At 43.1% G+C, this 24,153-nt stretch overlaps 1 protein-coding gene across 1 annotated transcript; it reads left to right on the top strand.

Moving 5' to 3' along the window:
* Positions 1 to 13,531: 13,531 nt before the first annotated feature.
* On the top strand, positions 13,532 to 23,323 carry ARL13A (ARF like GTPase 13A). Its single transcript, XM_028096048.2, is given in 10 exon segments — positions 13,532 to 13,590; positions 13,976 to 14,046; positions 18,672 to 18,921; positions 19,632 to 19,737; positions 20,285 to 20,472; positions 21,108 to 21,129; positions 21,132 to 21,200; positions 21,300 to 21,474; positions 22,623 to 22,709; positions 22,908 to 23,323. Coding segments are annotated over 10 exon segments (1,035 nt in total). The 3' UTR covers positions 22,916 to 23,323.
* The last annotated feature ends 830 nt before the right edge of the window (positions 23,324 to 24,153 follow it).

Below are 24,153 nucleotides of genomic sequence, written 5' to 3'. Positions count from 1 at the left end.
CTCGCCCCAACATCCCGCCACCCAGAGATGACAGGGAAAGGTGCTCTGTGAAGCTAAAGAACCTAAACAGCCGAATGTCTTGCCTTGTTAGAGAAGGCCGATTTGACTCCCAGGTTCTCCGACCTCCGCAAATTCCAGACCCCCAGGCCTGTCTCATGATCTCAATTTTGGTTGCTCTGCTTTGCCTCCATCAAGTGTTCTGAAGCATTTCACACACGACTGGGCTTAGGCAATTTGGCCAGGCCTTCTTGAAATTTTTGATCATGGTCTCTAGAACCATAGGTTTACTCTGCCCTGAGCCCATGGTGATGTCCCCGCGTGCAGTGGTGCAGAGACAGACAAAGGGGCTGGGGGTGCCTCCTGAGGTGAGGAGACCAATCAGATGCCCGTCTGGCCGTGTCCCGAAGGAGCTTAGGTGAGGCTTAGCCATAGCGGTCTCAGCATTGTGACTTACAATCGGAAACTATTCCGATGCCACCATAGACCATATGACATTCACCACGGAATCGCAGACGGGCCCACTCAGACTCCGTAGGCTTCTGGGGACCTTAAGGGTGCCTGCCCGTGGAGTCACAGAATCAGTCTGCTCGAGCAAGCCAGGTCGGATTGCACATTCACTCACACATTCACACTCCAGAAGTTACTACATTCCTTCCCTGGGAATCTGTACCTGTGAGACCTCTAAGAGGTCTCTGAGAGGTGACCAGGCTCCCCTTCCACCCCAGTGGTGGTGGGCCTGCCTGGGTCCTGGGGCCCCAGGCCTTACCGGAATCTGACGTCGGGACCAGGTCCTCACCTGCCAAGTCTCCTCGAGTCCAGCGGGAACAGCGGAGCAGGGCCTGCCCGAGGCGACTGGGGCGGGAGAGTGGCGAAAATTAGGCAGGGTGCCCCTTCTCCGTTATGATGCCTCGTTCCATCACCGCCCCGCCGTTGTCCCCAAAGCGGTGGCAACAATGGGCCAGCGCGGCCGGGTTTCCCAGTCAGGGAACCAAATGTTACAGAACCTGGACCAGATCGGCCGATGGAAGAACCAAGCAGCACCCAGAGATCTTGGAGGATAGGAGGTTTATTGAACACCAGTGGGCTCAGAGGAGAGTGGCCTCCAAAGGTCTGAGCCCTGAGCACAAACAAAGGGGGCAATTTATACACTTCTACTTCTGCATACTTGGCACTTTTGGTGCGTGCAGGAAGCAGAGCAGGGAGAAGAACCCGGAAGAGCCCCGGGGCAGGGACTGGGACTCTCTTGCTGGCTCGGTTGGCCGTCTTAGGACATAGATTTTCCTTATCACTACACTCTATGTTAACTAACGGGAATTTAAATAAAGACTTAAGAAAAGAAAGTGAAAATGCAACCCACATGATCGAAGGAAATTTTGCAAATTATATCTCTAATAAAGGACTTGAATCCGGAATACATAAATAGCTCTTACAACTAAATAATAAAGAGACAAAAGGCCAATTTTCTTTAATGGACAAAAGATATAAATAGATACCCTCCAAAGAAGATACCCAAATGGCCAATATGAAAAGATGCCCAACATCATTAGACATCAAGGAAATGCAAATCAAAACAGCAACGAGATACCTTTTCACACCCACTAGGATGGCTATAATAGGAAGGACATAAAAAAGGGTTGGCAAGGATGTGGCAAAATCAGAACCTTCATCCACTGATGGTGGGATTGTAAAGTGGTGCAGCTGCTTTAAAAAACAATCTGGCAGTTCCTCAAAAAGTTGAGCATGGAGTTACCATAAGACCCAGTTATCATACGATCCATACCCAGGTATATGATCAAGAGAAATAAAAAGATATGCCCCCCACACACAAATTTGTACATAAATGTCCATCACAGCATTATTCCTAATATCCAAAAAATAAAAACAATCCAAATGTCCATCAGTCGATGAAAGGATAAACAAAATGTGGTATATCTAGTAAATTGGGGTATTATTTAGCAATAAAAAATGAAGTACTGATACATGCTACAACATGGATGAATCTTCAAAATATTATGCTAAGTGAAAGAAGCCTATCACAAAAGATTATGTATTGTAGGATTCCACTTATATGAAATGTCTGGAATAGGCAATCAATAGAGACAGAAAGTAAAGTAGTGGTTACCAAAGGCTGGGGGTGGGAAGAAAAGGCATGTGACTTTCATCCAAGAATACCCTACCCAGCAAAGTTGTTACTCAGAATTGAAGGGGAGATTTCCAGCCAAGCAAGAGGTAAAGGAGTTCATCACCACTAGACCAGTCTTACAAGAAATGTTAAAGGGATTTCTTTAAGCTGAAACAAAAGGGTGCTCATTAGTAATAGGAAAACATATGAAAGTACAAATCTCACTGGTAAAGGTAAATACATAGTGAAATTTAGGATAATCAAATGTTGTTAAAGTGATGGGTTAATCACTTGTAAAGCTAATATGAAGGTTAAAAGACAAAAGTAGTAAAAATAACTACAATAATTTGTTAATGGATATACAAGATAAGAAGATGTAAACTGTGACACCAAAAACATATTGAGAATGTGTTCAAATTTAAGTTGTTATCAACTTAAAACAGACTTATGAATATAAGTTGTTTTATGTAAGCTTCATTGTAACCACAAAGTGAACCTATAGACAATATACAAAAGAAAAAGAGAAAGAAATCTAAGCATACCACTACAGAGAAACATCAAATCACAAAGGAAGAGAGCAAGAGAAGAAAGAAACAGAGGAACTAGAAATCAACCAGAAAACAATTAACAAAATGGCAATAATTTATTTAAATGTAAATAGACAAAATGCTCAAAAGACATAAGCCGAATGGGAAAAAAAAGTCTATATGTTGCCTACAAGAGACTCACTTCAGATGTGAGGACACACAGAGACTGAAAGTGAAGGGATAGAAAAGGATGTCCTATGCAAATGGAAACCAAAAGGAGGCTGGGGTAGGTATACTTATATCACACAATAAAGACTTTGAGACAAAGCCTGTAATAAGAGACAAAAAGGTCATTACATAATGATAAAGGCATTTGTAAATCATTTATGCACCCACCATAAGAACATCTAAATATATAAAGCAAATATTAACAGACCTGAAGTGAGAAGTAGATAGCAATACAATAATAGTAGGGGACTTTAATATCTCAATTTCACCAATGGATATATCATCTGGACACATGAGACCAGATGGACTCAATAGACATACAGAACATTCCATCCAAAAGCAAGAGAATACACATTCTTTTTAAGTGTACACGGAACATTCTCCAGGATGTATCATATTAAATCTTAATAAATTTAAGAAAACTGAAATCATATCAAGCGTCTTTTCCAAACACAATGGTATACAACTAGAAATCAATTACCAGAAAAAAAAATGGGAAAATTCACAAATAGGTGGAGATTAAATATCATGCTACTGAACAACAAATAGGTCAAAGGAGAAATCAAAAGACACCTTGAGACAACTAAAAATGGAAATATAACATGCCAGAACTTATAGGATGCAGCAAAATGTTCTAAAATTGATTGCAGTAATGGATGCACAACTCTTTGAACATAATAACCACTGAATTGAGGATTTTAAATGGGAGAATTGCTTGGTTTGGGCATTATGTCTCAATAAAGCTGTTATTTCAAAAAATGCATAGACTATACACATACAAATGAGTGCATGTAAAACTAGTAAAACCTGAATACAGTTTGTATGTTTTATCAATGTCAGTTTCATGGTTCTAATATTGTACTATAGTTATATAAGGTATTACCATTAATAATAGGGAACACCAGGTGAAAAGTACATAGGACTTCCTTGTACTATTTTTACAACTTTCTGTAAAACTATAATCATTTCAAAATAAAAAGTTAAAAAGGCAAAAACAAAAAATCCTGATTATGGGTGCTTATTCTAGCTCTATTCATAATTGTCAAAAGTTGGAAATAGGGGCGCCTGGGTGGCTCAGTAGGTTAAGCAACTGCCTTCGGCTCAGGTCATGATCCTGGAGTCCTGGGATCAAGTCCCGGGATCGAGTCCCACATTGGGCTCCCTGTTGGGTGGGGAGCCTGCTTCTCCCTCTGGCCCTCCCCCCCATCCTCTCTCTCTCTCTCTCAAATAAATAAATAAAATCTTTAAAAAAGTTGGAAATAATCCAAACATCCTTCAAAGGATCAAATAAATACACTGTAGTACATCCATACAATGAAATATTACTCAGCAGTAAAAAGAAACCAACTATTTATACACACAAAAACTTGGATGAATTTCAAAGCCATTAGGCTGAAGTTAAAAAACTAGTTTCAAACTGTGATTCACTTTATATAACATTCTCTAAATGACAAAATTGTAATGATAGTGAATAGATTATTGGTTGCCAGAAGTTAAGAGTGCGTAGGGGGAAGGGTTGAGGGAGAGGTGTAACTATCAAGAAATAGCAAGAGGGAATTTTTTGGGGTGATGCAATCGTTTTATATATAGATTATGGTGGTGGATACAGGAATCTATATGTGTTAAAATTTATGGATATATGTGTTTTTTAAAAGTCTATTTTAAAATATGGTAATTTTGTAAAAGAAAACAAATGCTAAAAGAAAGGAATGAAGAGTAAACCTGTAGATTAAACGAGATGTTAAAATATCAAGTTTTCTAAAATGGGCAATACTACAGTGTGTAAGGGAATGACATCGGCTAATGGCAGAGTAGCCGGCTCCAAACTCCCATCCCTCCACAGAAACACTGAAAAACAAGCAAAAACTGTCAGAACGAATTTTGTCAGAACTCTGAGAAACAAAGGTTTACAAACAACCAAGTGAACACCGAATTTTTTTTTTAATATTAAAAAAAGGAAACAAAAATGGCAAGAAAGCTTTGTGGTGCTTTTACCTACCCTTGCCTCACCCCTTCCCCAGCTCAGTGGTGGTGTTGAAGGTGGCACCCTGCATTCCCAATGTGGGACCCTTGTCCCTGGTTCCAGAGATGGCAGAGCAGACCTTACTCACAAATTATTGTGTGTATCTGTTCTAACCCATCGGAGTTCTAGTCTTTGTTTCCCCTAAATCAGAATTCATTCAGGGCAGAAAAATGATGGGCATTGCTCAAAAATATTGTAAGGTAAACAGAATCCTGCAGCTGCCTGGGGCAAAGATTATCGTTAAGCCATACCATCAATATACCACCTAAATCCTGGGGGTAAAAGCCAGGAAGAAAGTTCCTTTGGGAAATTAGAGCACTCAGAAGTGCCTGTGTATACTGAGGAATTTAGAAAGCTACACACATATCCAGGGCAAGATGTATGCTCAGAAAAGACCTGAGAAGACCCTAGGCTTGCTCCCCTGGCTGATCTCTAGGTTCAGTGCAAGCAGGAAGTGAAAGCTAAGGCAGAGGTGTAAACAGCCCGTATAAGAATTAGAGTCCCCGCCTTGGGGCGCCTGAGTGGTTCAGATGGTTAAGCTTCTGCCTGCGGCTCAGGTCATGATCCCAGGGTCCTGGGTTTGAGCCCCATGTCAGGCTCCTTCCTCAGCGGGGACCCTGCTTCTCCCTCTCCTTCTAACCCTCCCCCCCACTTGTGCTCTCTCTTTCTATTTATCTCTCTCAAATAAATAAATAAAATCTTTTAAAAAAATAAAGAATTGGAGCCCCCCAGTACAGCGCCAATCTGCAAAAACTAGAAGATGTGAGGGTTTTTTTCTTTTGTTTGTTTGTTTGTTTTAGTTCCTGGTGTTCAAAGAAATCTCTTCAAAACTAGTTGAATACAAGCTAAAAAACCAAGACACCAGTGACAACATATAACACAGAATACAGTTTTTGTAAAAATAGTTTGGAAACGTCATGAAACAAACAGATGGCCATAGCCCTCAACAATAAAAAACAGAGCACTCTGGGGAAAGTGAGAATCTGATTTCCAGAGTTACCACATTATACTTAAGTGTCTAATTTTCAATTAAAAAACCATAAGACATACAAAGAAACAGGAATGTATGGTTCACACACAGGAGAAAAAAAAAATGAACTGGTAGAAACCATCCCTGAGAAAGCCCAGACATGAGACTCATTTGACAAAGATTTTAAATTAACTATCTTAAATATGCTCAAGAGAGAAAGGAAACTATGGACAAAGAACTGAAGGACACCTGGAAAACAATGCATGAACAGAATGAAAATATTAATAAAGAGACAAATTCGAAATAGAACCAAGTAGAAATTATATTTTTTTCAAGATTTTATTTATTTATTTGACAGAGAAAGACAGAGATAGCAAGAGAAAGCACAAGCGGAGAGGAGAAGGAGAAGCAGGCTCCACCACCCTGAGCAGGGAGCCCGATGCGGGGCTGGATCCCAGGACCCTGGGATCATGACCTGAGCTGAAGGCAGACGCTTCACTGACTGAGCCACCCAGGCGCCCCAGAACCAAGTAGAAATTCTAGAGCTGAAAAGTACAATAAAAATAAAAAAAAATTTACTAGAGGGATTCAATAGCGGATTTGAGGAGGCAGAAGAATCAATGAACTTGAAAATATGATCATCAAGATTATGAAGTCTGAGGAGTAGAAAGAAAAAAGAATGAAGAATGATGAACAGAGCTTAAGAGCTCTGTGGGACACCATCAAGTGGACCAACATACACATTATGAAAGTCCCAAAAACAGAAGAGAGAGAGAAAGGTGCAGAAAGAATATTTGAGGAAATAATGGCTAAAAATGTCCCAAATTTGATGAAAAGATACGAATCTACACATTCAAGAGCCCCAGTGAGCTCCAAATATGATACTCAAAGAGATCCACCCTGAGGCATAGAGCCCCATAATGTGTCAAACAGTTGAAAACCAAAGGCAAAGAGAGAATCTTAAAAGCAGCAAGGAAAAGTGACACAACACATACGAAAGATCCTCAGTAAGATTATTAGCTAATTTCTCATTGGAAACATTGCAGGCCAGAAGTCAGTGAAATGACCTGGGTGGCTCAATCGGTTGAGCATCTGCCTTCAGCTGGGGTCATGTTCCCAGGGTCCTGGGATCGAGCCCCACATTGGGCTCCCTGCTCAGCAGGGAGTCTGCTTCTCCCTCTCCCTCTGCTGCTCCCCCCTGCTTGTGCTTGCTCTCTCTCTCTCTCTCTCTCTCTCTCTCTCTGTGTCAAATAAATAAATAAAATCTTTAAAAAGAAATAAAGTGCCGAAAGAGGGGCACCCAGATGGCTCAGTCAGTTCAGCGTCTGACACTTGATTTCAGCTCAGGTCATGATCTCAGTCAGGGTCGTGAGATCGAGCCCTGTGTCGGGCTCCATGGCATGCAGCCTGCTTGGGATTCTCTCTCTTACTCTCCCTCTGCCCCCCACCCTCCCCGCCCCATGCATGCACTCTCTAAAAATAATAATAATAATAATAAATTAAGTGCTGAAAGAAAAAACTGTTAATTAAGAATTCTGTAACTGGCATAACTGTCCTTCAAAAATGGAGTAATTAAGACATTCCCAGATAAACTAAGTTGAGGAAGTTTGTTACCAGTAGACCTTCCCTACGGGAAATGCTAAAGGGCATCCTTCAAGTTGGAACAAAGATACTAGATAGTAACTCGGAGTCATACAAAGAAATAAAGATCTCCAGTAAAGGTAACTACATAAATATAAGAGCCAGTATTACTGCATACTTGGTTTGTAACTTTGTTTTTATTTACTACATGATTTAAAAGATAAATGCATAAAAATAATTTAAACTTGTATTATTGGGCACACAATATACAAAATGTAAGTTGTGACAACAAAGTTGGGGTGGAGTTGCAAAGGAGCAGAATTTTTGTATGCTATTGAAGCTAAGCTGGTTATCAATTTAAACTAGACTGTCAAGGGCGCGTGGGTGGCTCGGTTAGTTAAGCATCTTGGTTTCAGCTCAGGTCATGATCTCAGGGTCCTGGGATCAGCCTGAGTTGGGGGGGGTGTCCTGGCTCAGCGGGGAGTCTGCTTGTGAATTCTCTCCTTCTCCCTCTGCCCCTCTCCCCACTCGTGCGCACTCTCTCTCTCTAAAAATAAATAAATAATTCTTTATTAAACTAGATTGCCATGAATTTAGGGTGTTATGGCAACCACTAAAAAAATGTCAAAAAAATAAACTACAGTGTCTAGGGATACATACTTAGGTGATGAAAAGCATAAAGAAACACAAGGAAGTGACTCCTGAAAACGTCCAGATAGTGGCTACTTTTGCAGGGAGGGAGTAGGCTGTGATTTAGATGGGGCCCATGGAGAGGCTTCTGGTACGGCTGACAGTGTTCTATTTCTTGACCTGGGTGCTGGTTTCTAGGGTATTCACTTTATAATAACTCTTTAAGCTATGTTTTTTTGTGTGTAGTTTTCCATATGTGCTTCAACTAAAAAGTTGTTAAAAATAAAAATAACAGGGGCACCTGGGTGGCTCAGTCAGTTAAGCGTCTGCTTTCAGCTCAGGTCATGATCCCAGCATCCTGGGATCGAGTCCCGCATCAGGCTCCCGGCTCAGCAGGGAGTCTGCTTCTCCCTCTCCCTCTGCTCCTTCCCCTGCTCATGCTCTCTTTCACTCACTCACTCTCTCTCTCTCAAATAAATGAATAAAATCTTTAAAAACATAAAAAATAAATAAAAATAAAAGTTAACAGGGATGGAAAGAGGAGGGGAAAGGGAAAAAACCTGGGCCAAGGAAGCCATCTTTGAAGAGGTGAGAGGAAGATGAGAGAAATGAAAGATGAGGAGGAATCATTAAAGTGAAGGGTTTGGAGGAGAGTATTTGAGGCAGAAAACAGGAGGCAGGATAGAAGGGGTAGGCTAGAAGGAGGCCTTGATGCAAGAATATGTGGTTGTTCATATCCCAGCAACAGGATAGATGTGTGGATGTGTGTGTGTCTAGATTTATTAGAAAGTTCTGGCTCACGCAACTATGGAATCTGGCAAGTCCCAAGATCTTCAGAGTGAATCAGCAAGCTCGAAACCCAAGAGAGCTGATGGTTTAGCGCCAACATGTGTCTGAAGGCCTGAGAATCGGAAGAACTGATGGAATAGTTCCACTCTGAAGGCAGCAAGCCCAAGATCCAGGAGGAGCCATTGTTTCAGTTTGAGTCGGAAGACAGGAAAAAAGCCAATGTCCCATTTCCGAAGCTGTCAAATAGAAAGAATCTTCTCTTACTTGGGGGAGGGTCAGCCTTTTTGTTCTATTCAGGCCTTCAACTGATTGGGTGAGGCCTATATATTAGGGAGCACAATTTGCTTTATGCAGGTAAATGTTAATCTCATCCCAAAACTGTCTCACAGAAACACCCAGAATAATATTTGACCGGGGATGCCTGGGTGGCTCAGTCGGTTGAGTGTCTGCCTTTGGCTCAGGTCATGATCCCAGGGTCCTGGGATGGAGTCCCATGTCGGGCTCCTTGATCAGCAGAGAGTCTGCTTCTCCCTCTCCCTCTGCCTGCCACTCCCCCTGCTTGTACTCTCTCTCCCTGTCAAATAAATAAAATCTTTTAAAAAAAATAATGTTTGACAAAATATTTGGGCATCCCGTGGCCCAGTCAAGTCGACACATAAAATTAACTTATCACAGTATGTGTATTACAAATGTACGAAACAACTTCACTGAAGGAAGTAGGATAAGTACTGACCCAAGTAACTTTGCAAATAAGTGGAATCTGTAAGAGCAAAAGCAAAAGGAAGTGCACTATACTCTAGCTGATCAAGTTCCCCACAGGCATGAGCTAACAATTATAATACTGCTATATACGTATACTGGAATTGAATAATCAAGTCATTAGATCGTGGATGATGGAAGCTGGGATCGGAGGGATACAGGAGTCTATTGAAAGAACACCCAGTGCCAAAGTTGGGACAATTTGAGCAAAAATAAATAAAACAGTATTGGATTATAACTCAAAGAATAAAATAAATACCCATGAATCCATATTGTATTAATAAATGATTTAATAAACAAACGGGTGAAAATAGACAAACTTCCCATACAGAAGAATCCCAAATAATTTATGTAGATACTCCACTTTTAAGGAGGTGGAGCATACCTCCCCATTCCTGAAGTGTAGGCTGCACATAGTGACTTTCTTCCAAAGAGTCTAGTATGGAAAGCGGAGAAGAGAGTAACTTTACAGTGGAGAGACCTGACAGACACCACCTCAGCTGGGTGATCGAAGTCAACATCACCAGCAATACATCATGTTGATAGCATGTATTCATGATGTGTATGATGTAATGAGAAAGGCCTTTGCTTGCGTGGCTTTCCTCCCAAGGACATGTAACTCCAGTCTACTCATGAGAAAAATATCAGACAAACACCAAGTGAAGAGCATTCTACAAACTACTTGACCAGTACTCCTGTCTAGGTCATCAAAAACAAAATCTTAGCAACTGTCACAGCCCAGAGGAGCTAAGCAGACTTGACAACGAAATGTACTGTGGTATTCTAGATGGGATCTTGGAACAGAAGAAGGACATTCAAAAATAGTGGTTCATTAATTTTAAGAAAAAATGTAGCTAAGATGCTAAGAATAGGGGAAACTGGGTGCAGGGTATATGGGAAATCTCTGTAGTATCTCTGTGATTTTTCTGTTTATCTAAAACCATCCTAAAAAAATGAAGTTTATTTTTAAAAAGTTCACTACAAAAAAAAAGAATAAGTAAGATACAGTTTGGCCAGAAGAGACAGAGAGCGCCAGAGCAGAGGCAGTTTCTTTGGTACCTAAGATCATCTCATTCACACAGCCTGTGAGATCCTGAACCTAATATACAGGTTCTTTTATTTCAAAAAAAAAAAAAAGATTTTATTTATTTATTTGAGAGAGAGAGCGAGAGAGTGAGGAGGGAGAATGAAAGGAAGAGGGAGAAGCAGACTCCCCAAGGAGCAGGGAGCCCGATACAGGACTCGATTCCAGGACCCCGGGATCATGACCTGAGCCGAAGGCAGACGCTTAACCGGCTGAACTACCCAGGGGCCCCTAATATACAGGTTCTGAAGCCAGAACACCTGGATTCAAATTCTGACTTTATCACATACTAGCTGGGTAACCCTGGGAAAATTACTTAACCTCTTTGTGAATCTCAACTCCAAAAAGCAGGAATGACAGTCCCTAATTTTGTCAATGCTGTAATAAGGATTAAATGAGTTAATATGTATAATGGATTTAAATGAGTGCTGGCACATACCAAGTTCTATATAAATAAATATACAGTTTGTAAATATTTATTTACAGACTGTATATACACTTTGTAAACTAAAAAAAAGACTATGATGACTAAAAGTTCATTTAGTAATTAGCTGTAATCATATAAGGTAGGAAGGTGTGGGTTTGGTTGCTATGAACCAGGCAGTAGTTGCCATAGATATGTCAGAACCTTAACAGCCATTGTTAGGCCATTGCCATACCCTTCACAAGCAGGCAACTGAGCTGTATTAACCTGGCAAGAAGGCTAGAAAGCTCAATACACCTTCCTATTACTCTACACATCTTATGTCTTTCATAAGACATATGACCACCTCAAGGTAAGCAAAATATATCATTATCTCCATTTTATAGAAAAGAGATCTGAAGGCTTAATGTAGACTATTTCATCCCAGGACACCTAGGAGAGACAGTGGAGATGAAAGAAAGGACCAGTAACCCCCGAGTCCCATTGTTTTCCTCCTCAGTTATCCTATTTATCCTTCTTTAGAATGAGTTCTTGAGGAAAGACTTGTGTGATGTCTTTTCTTGGTGGCACTAACAGATACAGAGAGCCTGAGATCAAGCTGGGAAGCTCTGCCAACTATCAGGACATAGACATGAAGCTGCTGCTGGCCTCCTCTCAAAGGGAGATGGCTGTCGTGGAACCCAGACAATTAGGCTCTGGTGTTTCGGGCTCCGGGTCTTATCAGCTTCAGGAGCAAAGTGGGAATAAGGCTGGATTTGATCACAGACCACATATAAGGTGTCCCTTTCATGGGGCATAAGCCATAGCCATTCTCCAGGAGGTCCTTATGAGGAGCCAAATGATTTTCCTAGGGAATAAACTGTACTCTAAGTAATGCTGTGAACTGCGAGTCTCTATTTGGGAATGGCAATTCTCCAAAATAGGGACTGACTCTGCAGAACCTTGTTACCTTATCCATTGATAAGCTGGACATGCACTGTGCTCATGAGGTAGCTAGGCAAAGCCCATCTGACGTATCAGTTGAAGTGCTTTGCTAACCCAATCGGAACTTCCCCCAGCTCCGGGCTCCAATATAATTAGTCATTAGGAAAATGAAATCAAACCCACAATGAGATACCACTTCATACCCACTAGGATAGCTATAAACAAAAAGACAACAGCAAGGGGCGCCTGGGTGGCTCAGTCGTTAAGCGTCTGCCTTCGGCTCAGGTCATGATCCCAGGGTCCTGGGATAGAGCCCCGCATCGCGCTGCCTGCCCGGCGGGAAGCCTGCTTCTCCCTCTCCCACTCCCCCTGCTTGTGTTCCCTCTCTTGCTGTGTCTCTCTGTCAAATAAATAAAATCTTTAAAAAAAAAAAAAAGACAACAAGTGTTGGTGAGGATGTGGAGAAATTGGAACCCTCCTGCACTGCTGGTGGGAGTGTAAAATGTTGCAGCCACTTTGGAAAACAGTCTGGCACTTCCTCAAAAGGTTAGACATAGAGTTATCATATGACTCAGCAATTACACTCCTAGGTATATACCCAAGAGAACTGAAAACACATGTCCCTACAGAAACTTGAATGCAAACGTTTATAGCAGCATTATTCATATGAGCCAAAAAGTAGAAACAATCCAAATGCCCGTCAACTGGTGAATGGATAAACGATGGTATATCCACACAAGGGAATATTATTCAACCAGAAAAAGAAACAAAATACTAATACACGCTACAACATGAAGAAACATTGAAGTGATTGTCTAAATTGCCCTTTTTACTTAGGTGATCACTTCCAAAGACGGCTGCATTTTGAAATCACCTGGGGGTGCTTATGCAGCTCCCTAGAATCTTTGGGAGTGGGGCCCCTGGACTGATGTTTGAAATCTATTAGACTAGGTGATCTCTAAAGTCCCTTACAGCTCTAGAAATTGTATGTAATCTATGACAGTGGGTCACCAATACACACATTTTTGAAGCAGAAGCAATAAAAGAACCAAGCCCAATGGGTAGCTGTTACTTAGGTCTCCCATTAGGTCCTTCTTAAAATGTAATCTGGTTCTTCTCCAAGGTTTTGTTGCATGCCCCACCCCCACCCAGGACTGAATGAAGATATTCCCAACAGGGATGAACTATGGCTGAAGGGACAGGCCACAGCTGATGTTATCATGCCCGTGGTGGGTTGCTTTAATAAGAAATCCCGCCACTTTGCAGGTACCTTCCAGTGGAGTTGAGAATTACCAGTTTTCCCCTCTACGACATTTAGAGACAAGGTTGGGTAGCATGAAGTTATGGACTTCTGACTTCAGGCTTTGTTTAACAGCACCTGTGTGATAAGCTGACTTAGGTTCAGTGTTAATAACGGGGGTGGTTTCTCATTCCTTTGTTTCCCTTAATATTAAAGAACCAAGCTGAATCATGTTCCGGCTGCTGACCTCCTGCTGGTCTTGGATAAAGACAACTGAAGAGACACGAAGGTAATATTGCAATTATTCCTCTAGACATAGTCCACCATTTCCTCCAATGTATCTGCCCAAAGTCCCTCAAGGGACGAATCTTCATGATATACATTGTGAGGGAGAGTGATTAAGCAATGTCTGCAAGACTGGAGGCAAAGTTGGGGGGTGGATGGCCAATTCTACAAGGCAAGTACATCAGGGAAGAAGCGCATCCTTGGAGGCTTTAGGAAGGGGTTCCCATACCATTTTCTACCACATTGGCTGCGCTTTTTATGGTACATGCATTGGGATTCCTGCAGGCAGAGCCTCAAACATCAACGAAGAATAGAATTCTTTGTTTATCCCAAGAACTAACTAATAGTGCTTTATAAGGCTTTGGCTCATTTTTCTTTTCTATTTCCAGGAATGTGACCATCATTATCATTGGATTGGACAACTCAGGCAAAACTGTTCTTGTGAAGGCTTTCCAAAGATGTAAGGAATTAAGAGCATTAGATACTGGTTAAGGTCTCCCATGGGCCCCAGGGACCAATGAAATAATCATTCTGTCCTAGCCTTACTTCATGACCCTCAGGTTCCCTCTTTTGAAGATAAACACTTACACACACACACACACACACACACACACACACACACACACACACACTCCTCTCTTTGGGTATTATCAGCCTGTTTATGTAATGTCACCTCTCCCTTTACAAGACGTCCTAATTGAAGGTCCTCTCATAGTGTCGGTATGAATGACCTCCAACTACGTAAAGTACTGTAGTCAATTATAAAGGATAGCAGGTTGAAAAAGGTGTCTAGATTCAGAACTCAATTAAAGTGGAATTTGGTCTAGATAAGAGAGACAAGTGTGGGATGACGAAGAAGTTTAATAACATGAAACTCTTCGTGACAGTTAATATAGGGGGTTGGAGCTTGAGAAATGTTGTCAGTTCAGAGACATGCAAGCTTAATACCAGATCCCCAGTTTAATACCTTGACATTTCAAGCAACAGTTACACAGAATTTCAGGGAGCTACTATTCTAGTTGTGAAGACCCATCTAACTGCTGGCCAGCCAACCAGGGAGCCCAGCATAGGATGCCCTCCATTGCAGTTTATAAAAGAAAAGAAGGAGTATGACGATGTTGCTGAGCTTTACATTACCTGGGCCCTCAGCAAAGTACAGCAAAGAGCTCACCTGTCTCCTCTGCCACTTGTTTACCTGAAGCCTGCATCGATTTCCTTTCACTACAGTGACTGCCTGCGGGCTGATCTTGCCATCTCTAGTTGACCCCCCACCCCAGTATTCAATCCACACAGTTGCCCGAAGGATCTAATGCAAAAATCTGATCATGGCACTTGCCTGCTCAAAACCAAAGCCTCCCCTTTATCATCAAAACAAAATGTAAATTCCCCAGCAGCATACAAGGTCCTCCATGATTTGGTCCTTGAAGCTGGTCCTCCAGCTTCCTTTTCCCATGCCCTCTGCATATTGCCCCCGATAAAGCCAAAACACATTATTTGCCACTCCTCTGTGATCATAGCATTCTAGTTCACATGCCCACACTCTGCACATTCTGTCTCATGACCTAGCAATTCATCCACTTCACTATTTAACTGCTTAATCAAATGCCCTGAGACACAAGCCTAAGCTTGACCCCAGCTCGACCTGGGCCATCCCTAACGCCCAGCGCCTCCTTCCTCAGCTCCCGCTCTATTTGGTGCCTCCCTCTATCTTGCACTTATCACAACATCACCGTACAATAGCAAGTACATCCCCTAGACTGTGAGCCCCTTGAGAAGTAATAGATCTTTTCAGCTCTGTATCTTCAGTCTCCATACTTTTAGTACCCTCAGGCAGGTACTCAACAAATATTTGTGGAATGACTATTCTCCTCCATTCTCCTCAGGCAACATACTGCCCCTTTACAACTTCTCCATCCCCCATCCTTTCCCCTTATAGGCAGCAAACTTGACTCCCTGCCTCTCCCAGTTCTCTGATAGGCAGAAATGGTAAAAAGGCAAGGAGTAGCAGGAAAATCAAGGAGCCAAGATAAATCACAGGATTACTGATGAAAGTGGGGATAATTTTCAGAGCCCCAACGCAGCCCCACCCCGAGATTCCCATCCACTCTGGGTGGGGCCTGAGAATCTTTTAAAAACTCTGCAGGTGTTTCTGATGGCCAGCCAGCTTTGGGAAGCCTTCATCTGCAATTTGCCATGTGCTATTTTGTCTATGAGAACAGTGCCTGGTTCTCATTCTAATCCCTAGAGGAGAGAGCCTCTCGTCTATTTAATGTGTTACTATATAACTTGCCTTGTGCTTGGTGACTAACCTGGGGCTGATTCATAAACCAATAGGTGTATGGTTGTGACTTCGTTCAGAGAATAATTTTGAATGGTCAAGAAGCAAAGTGCTGATGTCACAATCTGAAGGCTGTCTCATCTTTGGCCATGCAGGACAACCAGAGTCAATCTAGTAGGTGGCTTTGTACCCAAAATGCAATAGCTCGCCTCCCCTGCTCCTGCAGATGTTCATGATTGCCAAGAACAGACAATAACCTAGGAAGGAAATTCCCATCTACAAGTTCTAACTTGTGTGAACATTTGAAGATGCCATCTATAAAATAGTTTTGGGGACATTAGCCATTATTGTCAATGACACCATTCACTGTAATTGTTTTGCCTGTCATGGTCCCGTGGGGCAAACCCAAACATGAGCACGAGCAGCTGCCCTAAATGAGGGCATTTAGAGCAGTGCCTCTCAAATCCAGCTATACACTTCAGTTACCTAGGTAGGGAGCTTTAGAAGAAGAAGAAAAAAAAGATGCTTCAGCCCCACCCCAGATCTATGGCATCAAACCTTCAAAGAACGAGGCCTAGTGTCATAGGGTTTCAAAGCTCCACAGGTGATCCTCGAGCACAATGAGTACTGAGAGCCAAAACTCAGAATCACCTGGGGGGGATTTCACACCTACTGACCCAGGTGCCTGGAGGTTCAGATACTTTGGTCCGGGTGGGCCCACAGATTCAAAATCTTAAGTGCACCAGATGATGCTGAGGCGCAACAGGCATGAGTTTGATTGCTTTCTAAGGCAGTAAGTCTCAAGCTTAAAAGTGCAGAAAGATCACCTGGGGGTTTTCTTAACTAGGAGTTTGTTAAACATACGAATGCTTGGGTCCCAAACATAGAGGTTCTGATTCATTTGGTATAAAGTAGAACTTAACGATCACCTCCGTGTATCTCTGAGTCAGACAGTCCCCAGCCTGTGCTTTATGAAACACTCTGCTAGGCATGGAGAGATAAATTAGACTCAGTACCTGTCCTCAGGGAGTTTGTAAATTAATAACGGAGATAAGAGAAATGTAAATTATCAGGAAACAACTCATGGCTTCTAAGGTTCACCAACAATAGATTGCATTATTGAGGGGACTGGTAAGGTTTCAAGTACAAAGAAAAAAAAAAACAGGGAAAATGTTTTGCTCTGACAGGGAAAAAATAATATAAAGCTTACCTGGATGCAGGAAACAAGATTTAAAAAATTACCTATGGAGTTTCAACCTATTTACTCACTATTTTTAAGTTGTCCAATACAGACATAGCAAATATCACATCAAAGTTGTGACTGAAAATTATATGTTATCCGAAAACTACAATTAAAAAAGATCATTGACTAGCATGAAAACAGGAGTTATAAGATCACATTAAAATGTAATAATATATATACTGTACACACACATACATGTAAATGTGTGTATAATCATACATTTTCAAAGATTTGAAAGCATCTCACTAATTTCTCAACTAAATGACTCATTCTGGCAATCCCATGGAAAATGCCATAGGTAGATCTAAGGCTCTATATAAATAAGAAGCTATTGATTCTGGTGTTCAAACTCCCAGGTATGAGTGTAGAGAATCCATAAAATCATTTTGCTACTCTATTAATGGAGAGAGCCAGGCTAGGACTCTCAGTTCAAAAGACCGAAATGTGTATTAAGCTGCCATTTTGAACTGCATTTCTATGGGAGCTGAAAGAGGCATGGAATGCCCTATGGGATTCTACGCTCTGGCCATAGCCTTGAAATGGCAAACATATCTGAGTTTGGAATGGTTTCTTGGAGGAAATATGAGGAAGAGGACTTCATAATTTCATCCACAGTAACAGACACCATAAACATTTATTGAACACCTACTACACGTAAGGAGGTAATGCAGAGCCCCTCCCTGACAGAGCTTACAGTTTAGTTGGGAAGACAGGACATGCACAGAATGAGGTTAAGAACCAGTTCACTAGACCACGTGCTCAACGAGAGAGAGAACTGGACAGGTCAGAGAGGCTTCCTGAAAAAAAAAAAAAGTGGTACTTGAGCTGGGCCTTGAAGAAAGGGTGGGAGCGAAGGGCCTCTTGTTCATCATTCATTCATTCATTCCACAAATATTTGTTATGCCAGCTGTGTGCTCACAGATACAATGGTGACTAGAACTGAGAGGGTTCCTGTCCTGTTGTAGCTTATAACTCAGATAACAGAATCATAGAATTTATAACACTAATATGTGCTGTGAGTGGTAAGCCTGGAAAAAAGGCACCTTGTCCAGACCGGGGGATGGTGGTGTGAATTAGGGAAAACTTCCTAGAGGAAACAAGATCTAAACTGATACATTTTCCAGAAAGGCATTAAGCAAACAGAGTAGTGGCAGAGTGTTCTAAGCAGTGGGAAATAGCATCTTGTGAAGGCCCAGGGCAAGACAGAGCATGGCACTCCTGTGGCACGGGAGGAACACGAGCCAAGGAGCAGAGGGAGGAAGAAACTGGGTGTGTACCAGGAGCTCTGTGGACACCAGTCAGGTCTGGCAGGTTAGGAGGCAAAGGAGTCTGTATTTTATCCTGCAAGCAGTGGGCACTCACTGAGGGCTGCTGAGCCAGGAAAGGGTAGCATTGACAGAGCGCTGGTTGAGGAAGATGAATCCGTGAGTGTGAGCAGGATGGCAAGACGCCTCAGTTGGATTCCTCAGGGCAGGCTCTGGTCAAGGTTCAGACTGTTGTTCAACACATTCTTACGTCTAACCCCTGCTTTGTGGTTGCTTCTCCTCTCCTCCCCTATGCCCAGTACTTCCCAGTAGGATGGACAACTGTATGAAATCTGAACTGACTACGCTCTTGCTGGATGAGTATGAAGCTTCTATCTATGACCTGAATGGAGACATGAAGGGCCGAGAAATCTGGCCGAACTACTACGCACAGGCACACGGACTTGTTTTTGTCCTGGATTCCAGTGACTTAGGACGTATGCAGGAAGTGAAGATCATCTTGACACATCTGCTGTCTGATAAAAGAGTGGCAGGGAAACCTATCCTACTGTAAGCCTCTGCTTTTGTGCCCAATTGCCCCTTCCCATGTACCTTCAGAAGAGAAGTAGGCAGAGGAAGGGTGGCCCCTTTGTCACACCCAGCTTGACCTCCTCTTCCCTTCAGCTCAGGGAGGGGAAGTGGGCCAGTCCTCTGGGGGCGGTTTTCAAAAGCCACTTGCAGTCTCTGACTCTGAGTAGGTGGCAGGAAACAAGCCCTATTTTGTCTAACTGATGCCAGTGGACTCCTCCTTTGGCCAACCACCCAAGAGTCATGTAACTAGCGTTCATTCCAGGGTGAGAATTCCGGTGGCCCGCCAATCTTCATCCTTCCCCCACTCCCGATTTGCTTTTTTCATTCCTCATTAGTACCCCCAACTCAAGCCTGAACAGAGGTTGGGAGAGTGTGTAAAAATCTCCAAATCTGTTCATATCCTAGTTAGCAATTCTAATTCAAGTTTGATGGTACACAGTAGAGGAAGTGAGAAACGAGGCCTGGGGATTATCTTGAATTCAAAGTATCTGCCCTCTTCTTCCCTCCGCTGAGAGCTGGCTAGAAATATTTCTGCCTCATCCCATCGGTGATGTTTTCAAAGCTAGTTCCTGGGTATGGAGTAGTCATACTAGACTGGTCCTCTTTCCCTCCTCTGCCTGCCCTTGGCCTCTACTTCTGTTACACTCTTCCTCTTCCCTTCCCTCCCTCTCTCCTATGCCCTGCTCTAGCCTGGCAAACAAACAAGACAAGAAGGACGCCCTCCTACCTTGTGATATCATTGAATACCTACTCCTAGAAAGGCTAGTGAATGAGAACAAGTCCCTGTGCCGAGTGGTAAGTATCAAGCTCCCTTCCTCCCCTCCACCCTCACCCTCACCCTCTCGAGCCCAGCTGATGCAGCCCTTGGCCCATTCCATAATCAGCCCCATCTGCCGGGTCTCCGGCAAAGCCCCTCCCCCACAGGCAACATCTACAGTGATGATTTCTGACTCAACGCTGACAGTAAATAACACATTCTTATATAACACTTTCACATCGGTTTTCTCATTAGGCCTTCAAAATAGCTCTGTACAATTAGAAGTTTCAACATCCTCATTTTATGGATAAGAAAGCTAAGGCTCAGAGGCCACGAGTGACTTGCCCAAGGTCACACATCCGGGACACGACACCACAATCACTTTTTTAAAGGACCTTCACTTTTGTCTTTCCCCATCTTCCTTCTCAGGAGCGAGTGCTGGGTGTCTCCTGGGAAGTCTGAGAGCCTCTCTAGGCATAGCAGAGCTTCAGTGTACCTCTGCTCTTGGCCGAGAATAATTGGGACTTTGGGCTTCGGGGGTTCCAGTCCTGTGGGCTAGAGCCTTCTCTTCTCTTTTTGTCACAGGAACCCTGTTCAGCTATCAAGAACCTCCAAAGAAGGAACCATCAGCCCATAATCGAAGGGCTGCACTGGCTATTAGCTGCCACTGGGGATAAATACGAAGAGCTGTGTACTTGCCAACAGCCACTCACCTCGAGCGTCCCAACCTCCAAGGGCACCAGAGGCTCTAGGGAAAGATGCTCATCAGACAGGTACTGAGCTGCCTCTATTAGGTGTACTACAAAGAAGAGATGCAGGAGTCAATCTTCAACATATGCAGGGAGGTCTGGGTGGTGTTTGGATTCTGTGCAGTGCTGAGCAAGTGTCTCAAGATCAGCCGGCCCAAATGGGGCCAGGGCAACGACCATGAACATTCCAACATTGTTGGGTCTACCCTCCCCTCATGTTAGTGGGATGAGTTGTAGAAAGGTAAAGCCAAACCTATCCGTACTAGAGCTTCTCCAAAACAGGGTTTCTGTTGCCTGGTTTGCCACACAGAGGTAAACAGGAACATGAGCCCCTTAAGAAGCTGAGTGGAAATACGTTATGGCGAAAAGTCTTAAAAGCTACCCTACATTCTCTGCTTTCGGTTCTCTGTCCCTCCCATTAATTAGGAAAGATGAGAGAGAACAGGAGTATGGAAAAGAAGAAGAAAAAGGAAAGAAAAAAAAAGAAAACAGGAGTTGATTAAGGTTTTGAGGACTAAAAGACCTAAATGTCCTCATGCTCTGTCATCCCTTTCAAGGTCCAAAGGCATATGACAGGGATGGGGTAATAGCTACATTCAATTAAGGAGCCTGAAGTGTGTTCATTTTCACTACTGCTTTGTCTTTCCTCTCTTCCCCAGCTTTGCTACCAGGATGGGAATGTTCAAAAAAAAAAAAGACAGCATCTAGGAAAATGCACAGTGGAAGTTAGACCCCTAAAGCCAATCCTAAAGGTAAGTGGCTCTTTAAATGGTGCCGCCCCAGCGACCAATCCCTGAAATGTCGGAGCACCAACTGGCTTTTTTTTTCCCCTCCATCTTCTTGCTGTACAGAAAGAAGGTTTAAGGCCTAAAAAGAATTTATCAGTAACATTTGCCTTAGATGAACCTATGGAGGAGGGTGAATGTTCTGGCGGAAATAGAACTCAGAACACTACTGAGCTTTGCTACAATCAAAGGGATGACTTGCAGCCCCCAACTCCACTTGTCGATGATGATCTTTTTGAAGGTAATGCTGGACCAGTGGTCAGCCAGAAAAGAAAACATATATAGGCCTTCTCTCACAATTTACAAAAGAGTATTCCTATTTTGAGTCTGAAACTCTTTGCTCACACTAAGGCTGGTGGTTAGAAGAAGCAGGTGAAGTACAGGGAGAGTGCTTGGGGACTACCCTCTAGTAGCCCAGGATGATGCCCCAGCACCCCAGCACTGGCTGACACTGGGTGGGAGGGGCCGGGTGGCTGGGTGATGGACAATGGAGAGGGTATGTGCTATGGTGAGTGCTGTGAATTGTGTAAGGGTGATGAATCACAGACCTGTACCCCTGAAACAAATAATACATTATATGTTAATAAAAAATAGAAATTTAAAAAATCAAAAAAATTAAAATGTGGAAACCCAATGTTGTATACAACAGCTAAAAGTTGGAAACAAGCTAAAGGACTAATAGTGGGGAAGAGCTAAATAAATTTTGGTGCATTCATACAATGGAATACTACGCAGACATTAAAAGGGATAAGGGTGACTTATATTTACTGACATTGTAGTTTTCCACAGCCTGATATTTTGTTAGAGAAAATGGTAAATCAGAGTCTAGCATGTTCAGCGTGACGTGTATACATGCACAGAATATCTGAAGGGAAATCACCAAAACAGCAGTGGTTTTCTCCAGGGGTGAGACACTGGGTGATTTTGAGAAGTAAAAGGCCTACGTGACTTTCTTTGGATTTTTTGGAAATTCTAGTTTTTATAATAAGCATATACAATCTCTCCCAATACAATAAAGGCGTTTTATTTTTTAAAGCTATGAGACCTTGAGGGCCCATTGTTGTTAATGGCCACTCCTTCTCAGTGTTCCTTGGGACCCCAGTGTCCATGATGGTCAACTGTCAATATTATGTCACCTCTGCTCTCCAAGGGATCTAGCCCTTCAGGCCACCCCAGAGCCTTGGGGTGTTATACCTATACGGAGGGGCCTAGTCTTGACCAGGGCCACTGAGGAGGAGAGAGGCACTGCTCTGGGGACGAGGGGTGAGGATGAGAGCTGAGTGGAAGAAATCTGGTAGAAGAGCAGAGGAAGTGTTTTTCTAGATGTCAGGAACTACCCCTGAATCTCTGTCCAAAACTGAAATCCATTTTTCATTTCTATAACCTCAGAACCCAAGGCAAAAAAAAACCTGGAGACATGGGACACAGAAGAGATGTTACTGGAAAATCCCTGTGAAGAAGCCTTTGGCTCCTGTGGTTAGTATGCCTTATAGGAAGGGGAGAGGGAAGAGAGCAAGACTGAAAGTATGAGGACAGGTGTCTGAAGGGGTGCAGTCTATGCCCCCTTGGGTGTAGGGGCCAACACCCTCCCAACCGGGAGTGATCTGGAAAGGACAGGAAACCTGGTGCTTAGCTTCACTTTGTAGTGACTGGCGGTTTTCTTTCTCTTATTAGACTTTTAACAGAGTACTAAAGAGAAAAATGGAGGAAAGTCCAAAGAAACCATCTCCTATCCTTCCCTCAGTAAATGGGCTCATCTCTAGAACCATCAGGACTGCTCAGTTTTTTGTTTTTTGTTTTTTTTTCATTTCTATTTGCTAATACTTCTAAAGTCTCCCCTACCTACAAGTCCACCTACTCTAACATCACAACCCTGTGGACTCCCACTGTTTCTATATATCTGCACTCTAGCCATCAAATGAAGCTTATACCTGCCCCGAGGGGCTCGAGAAAAATTAGGTGGCACCCATTTGAGAATGAAGATGACCTTGGCAAAGAACAGAGACGTTATGTCTCTGCACCTGGGTGCTCCTCGTGGAGCCCGCGAACAATTTGTCATGGGTGACCAGCTGAAATCAAGTCTTAGAAGTAAAGGGTCAGGTTGGAATTACATTCCCCCCGTCCCCGAGGTTCTTGGGTGTAAGGGGACTGGCAGAAATAAACAGAACTTCGCTGCTGAGAACTGTGCCCTGCTGAATCGTTTTTAGTCATGACTCTGAAAAAAAAAAAAAAAAAAAAAAAACTCGGTTTTAAATTCCCAGCGATGGTCTGCGAAGCCTGGCTACAATTCCCTTGCTACCACTCCAAGAAATGGCAATTGCCACCTCTTCCAACACTTTGGTTAGGTCTGCAAAAACTGTAGGAGCGGGGCGCCTGGGTGGCTCAGTCGTTAAGCATGTGCCTTCGGCTCAGGTCATGATCCCAGGGTCCTGGGATCGAGCCCCATATCGGGCTCCCTGCTCAGTGAGAAGCCTGCTTCTCCCTCTCCCACTCCCTCTGCTTGTGTTGCCTCTCTCGCTGTGTCTCTCTGTCAAAGAAATAAATTAAATCTTAAAAACAAAAAACAAACAAAAAACTGTAGGAGCTTGAACACATTCAACCCTCCATCCCATGGAGGGGGAGGGTAGTATTTACTATTACTGCGACTATTACTTTCACCACATGTATCGGGTGCCGGGTGCCTTCTGGACGTCAGGCCTAGGTACAGGCTAAGTTCTTCACATTCATGATCTTATTCACAACAACCCTTAAGGGTGGGCGGTATCCCCTCCTGCATTTTCCCAAATGAGGGAGCCACGGAGCAGACAAGTTAAACAACTTGCCCAAGGTCCCGCACCCTGTTAAGAAGCAGAGCAGGGAGTTGAATCCAGATCGGACTCCAGAGCTGGCAGCGGGCCAGAAAGATCTTCCTATGCTTTTC

This window comes from Eumetopias jubatus, unplaced genomic scaffold (assembly GCF_037043125.1).
Source record: "Eumetopias jubatus isolate StellerSeaLion01/CBP00866 unplaced genomic scaffold, mEumJub1_p1.0 scaffold_11, whole genome shotgun sequence".
Classification (NCBI taxonomy): Eukaryota; Metazoa; Chordata; class Mammalia; order Carnivora; family Otariidae; genus Eumetopias; species Eumetopias jubatus.
Note: the sequence above shows the minus strand (reverse complement) of the source record. Positions and strands in the feature narration are given on the sequence as shown.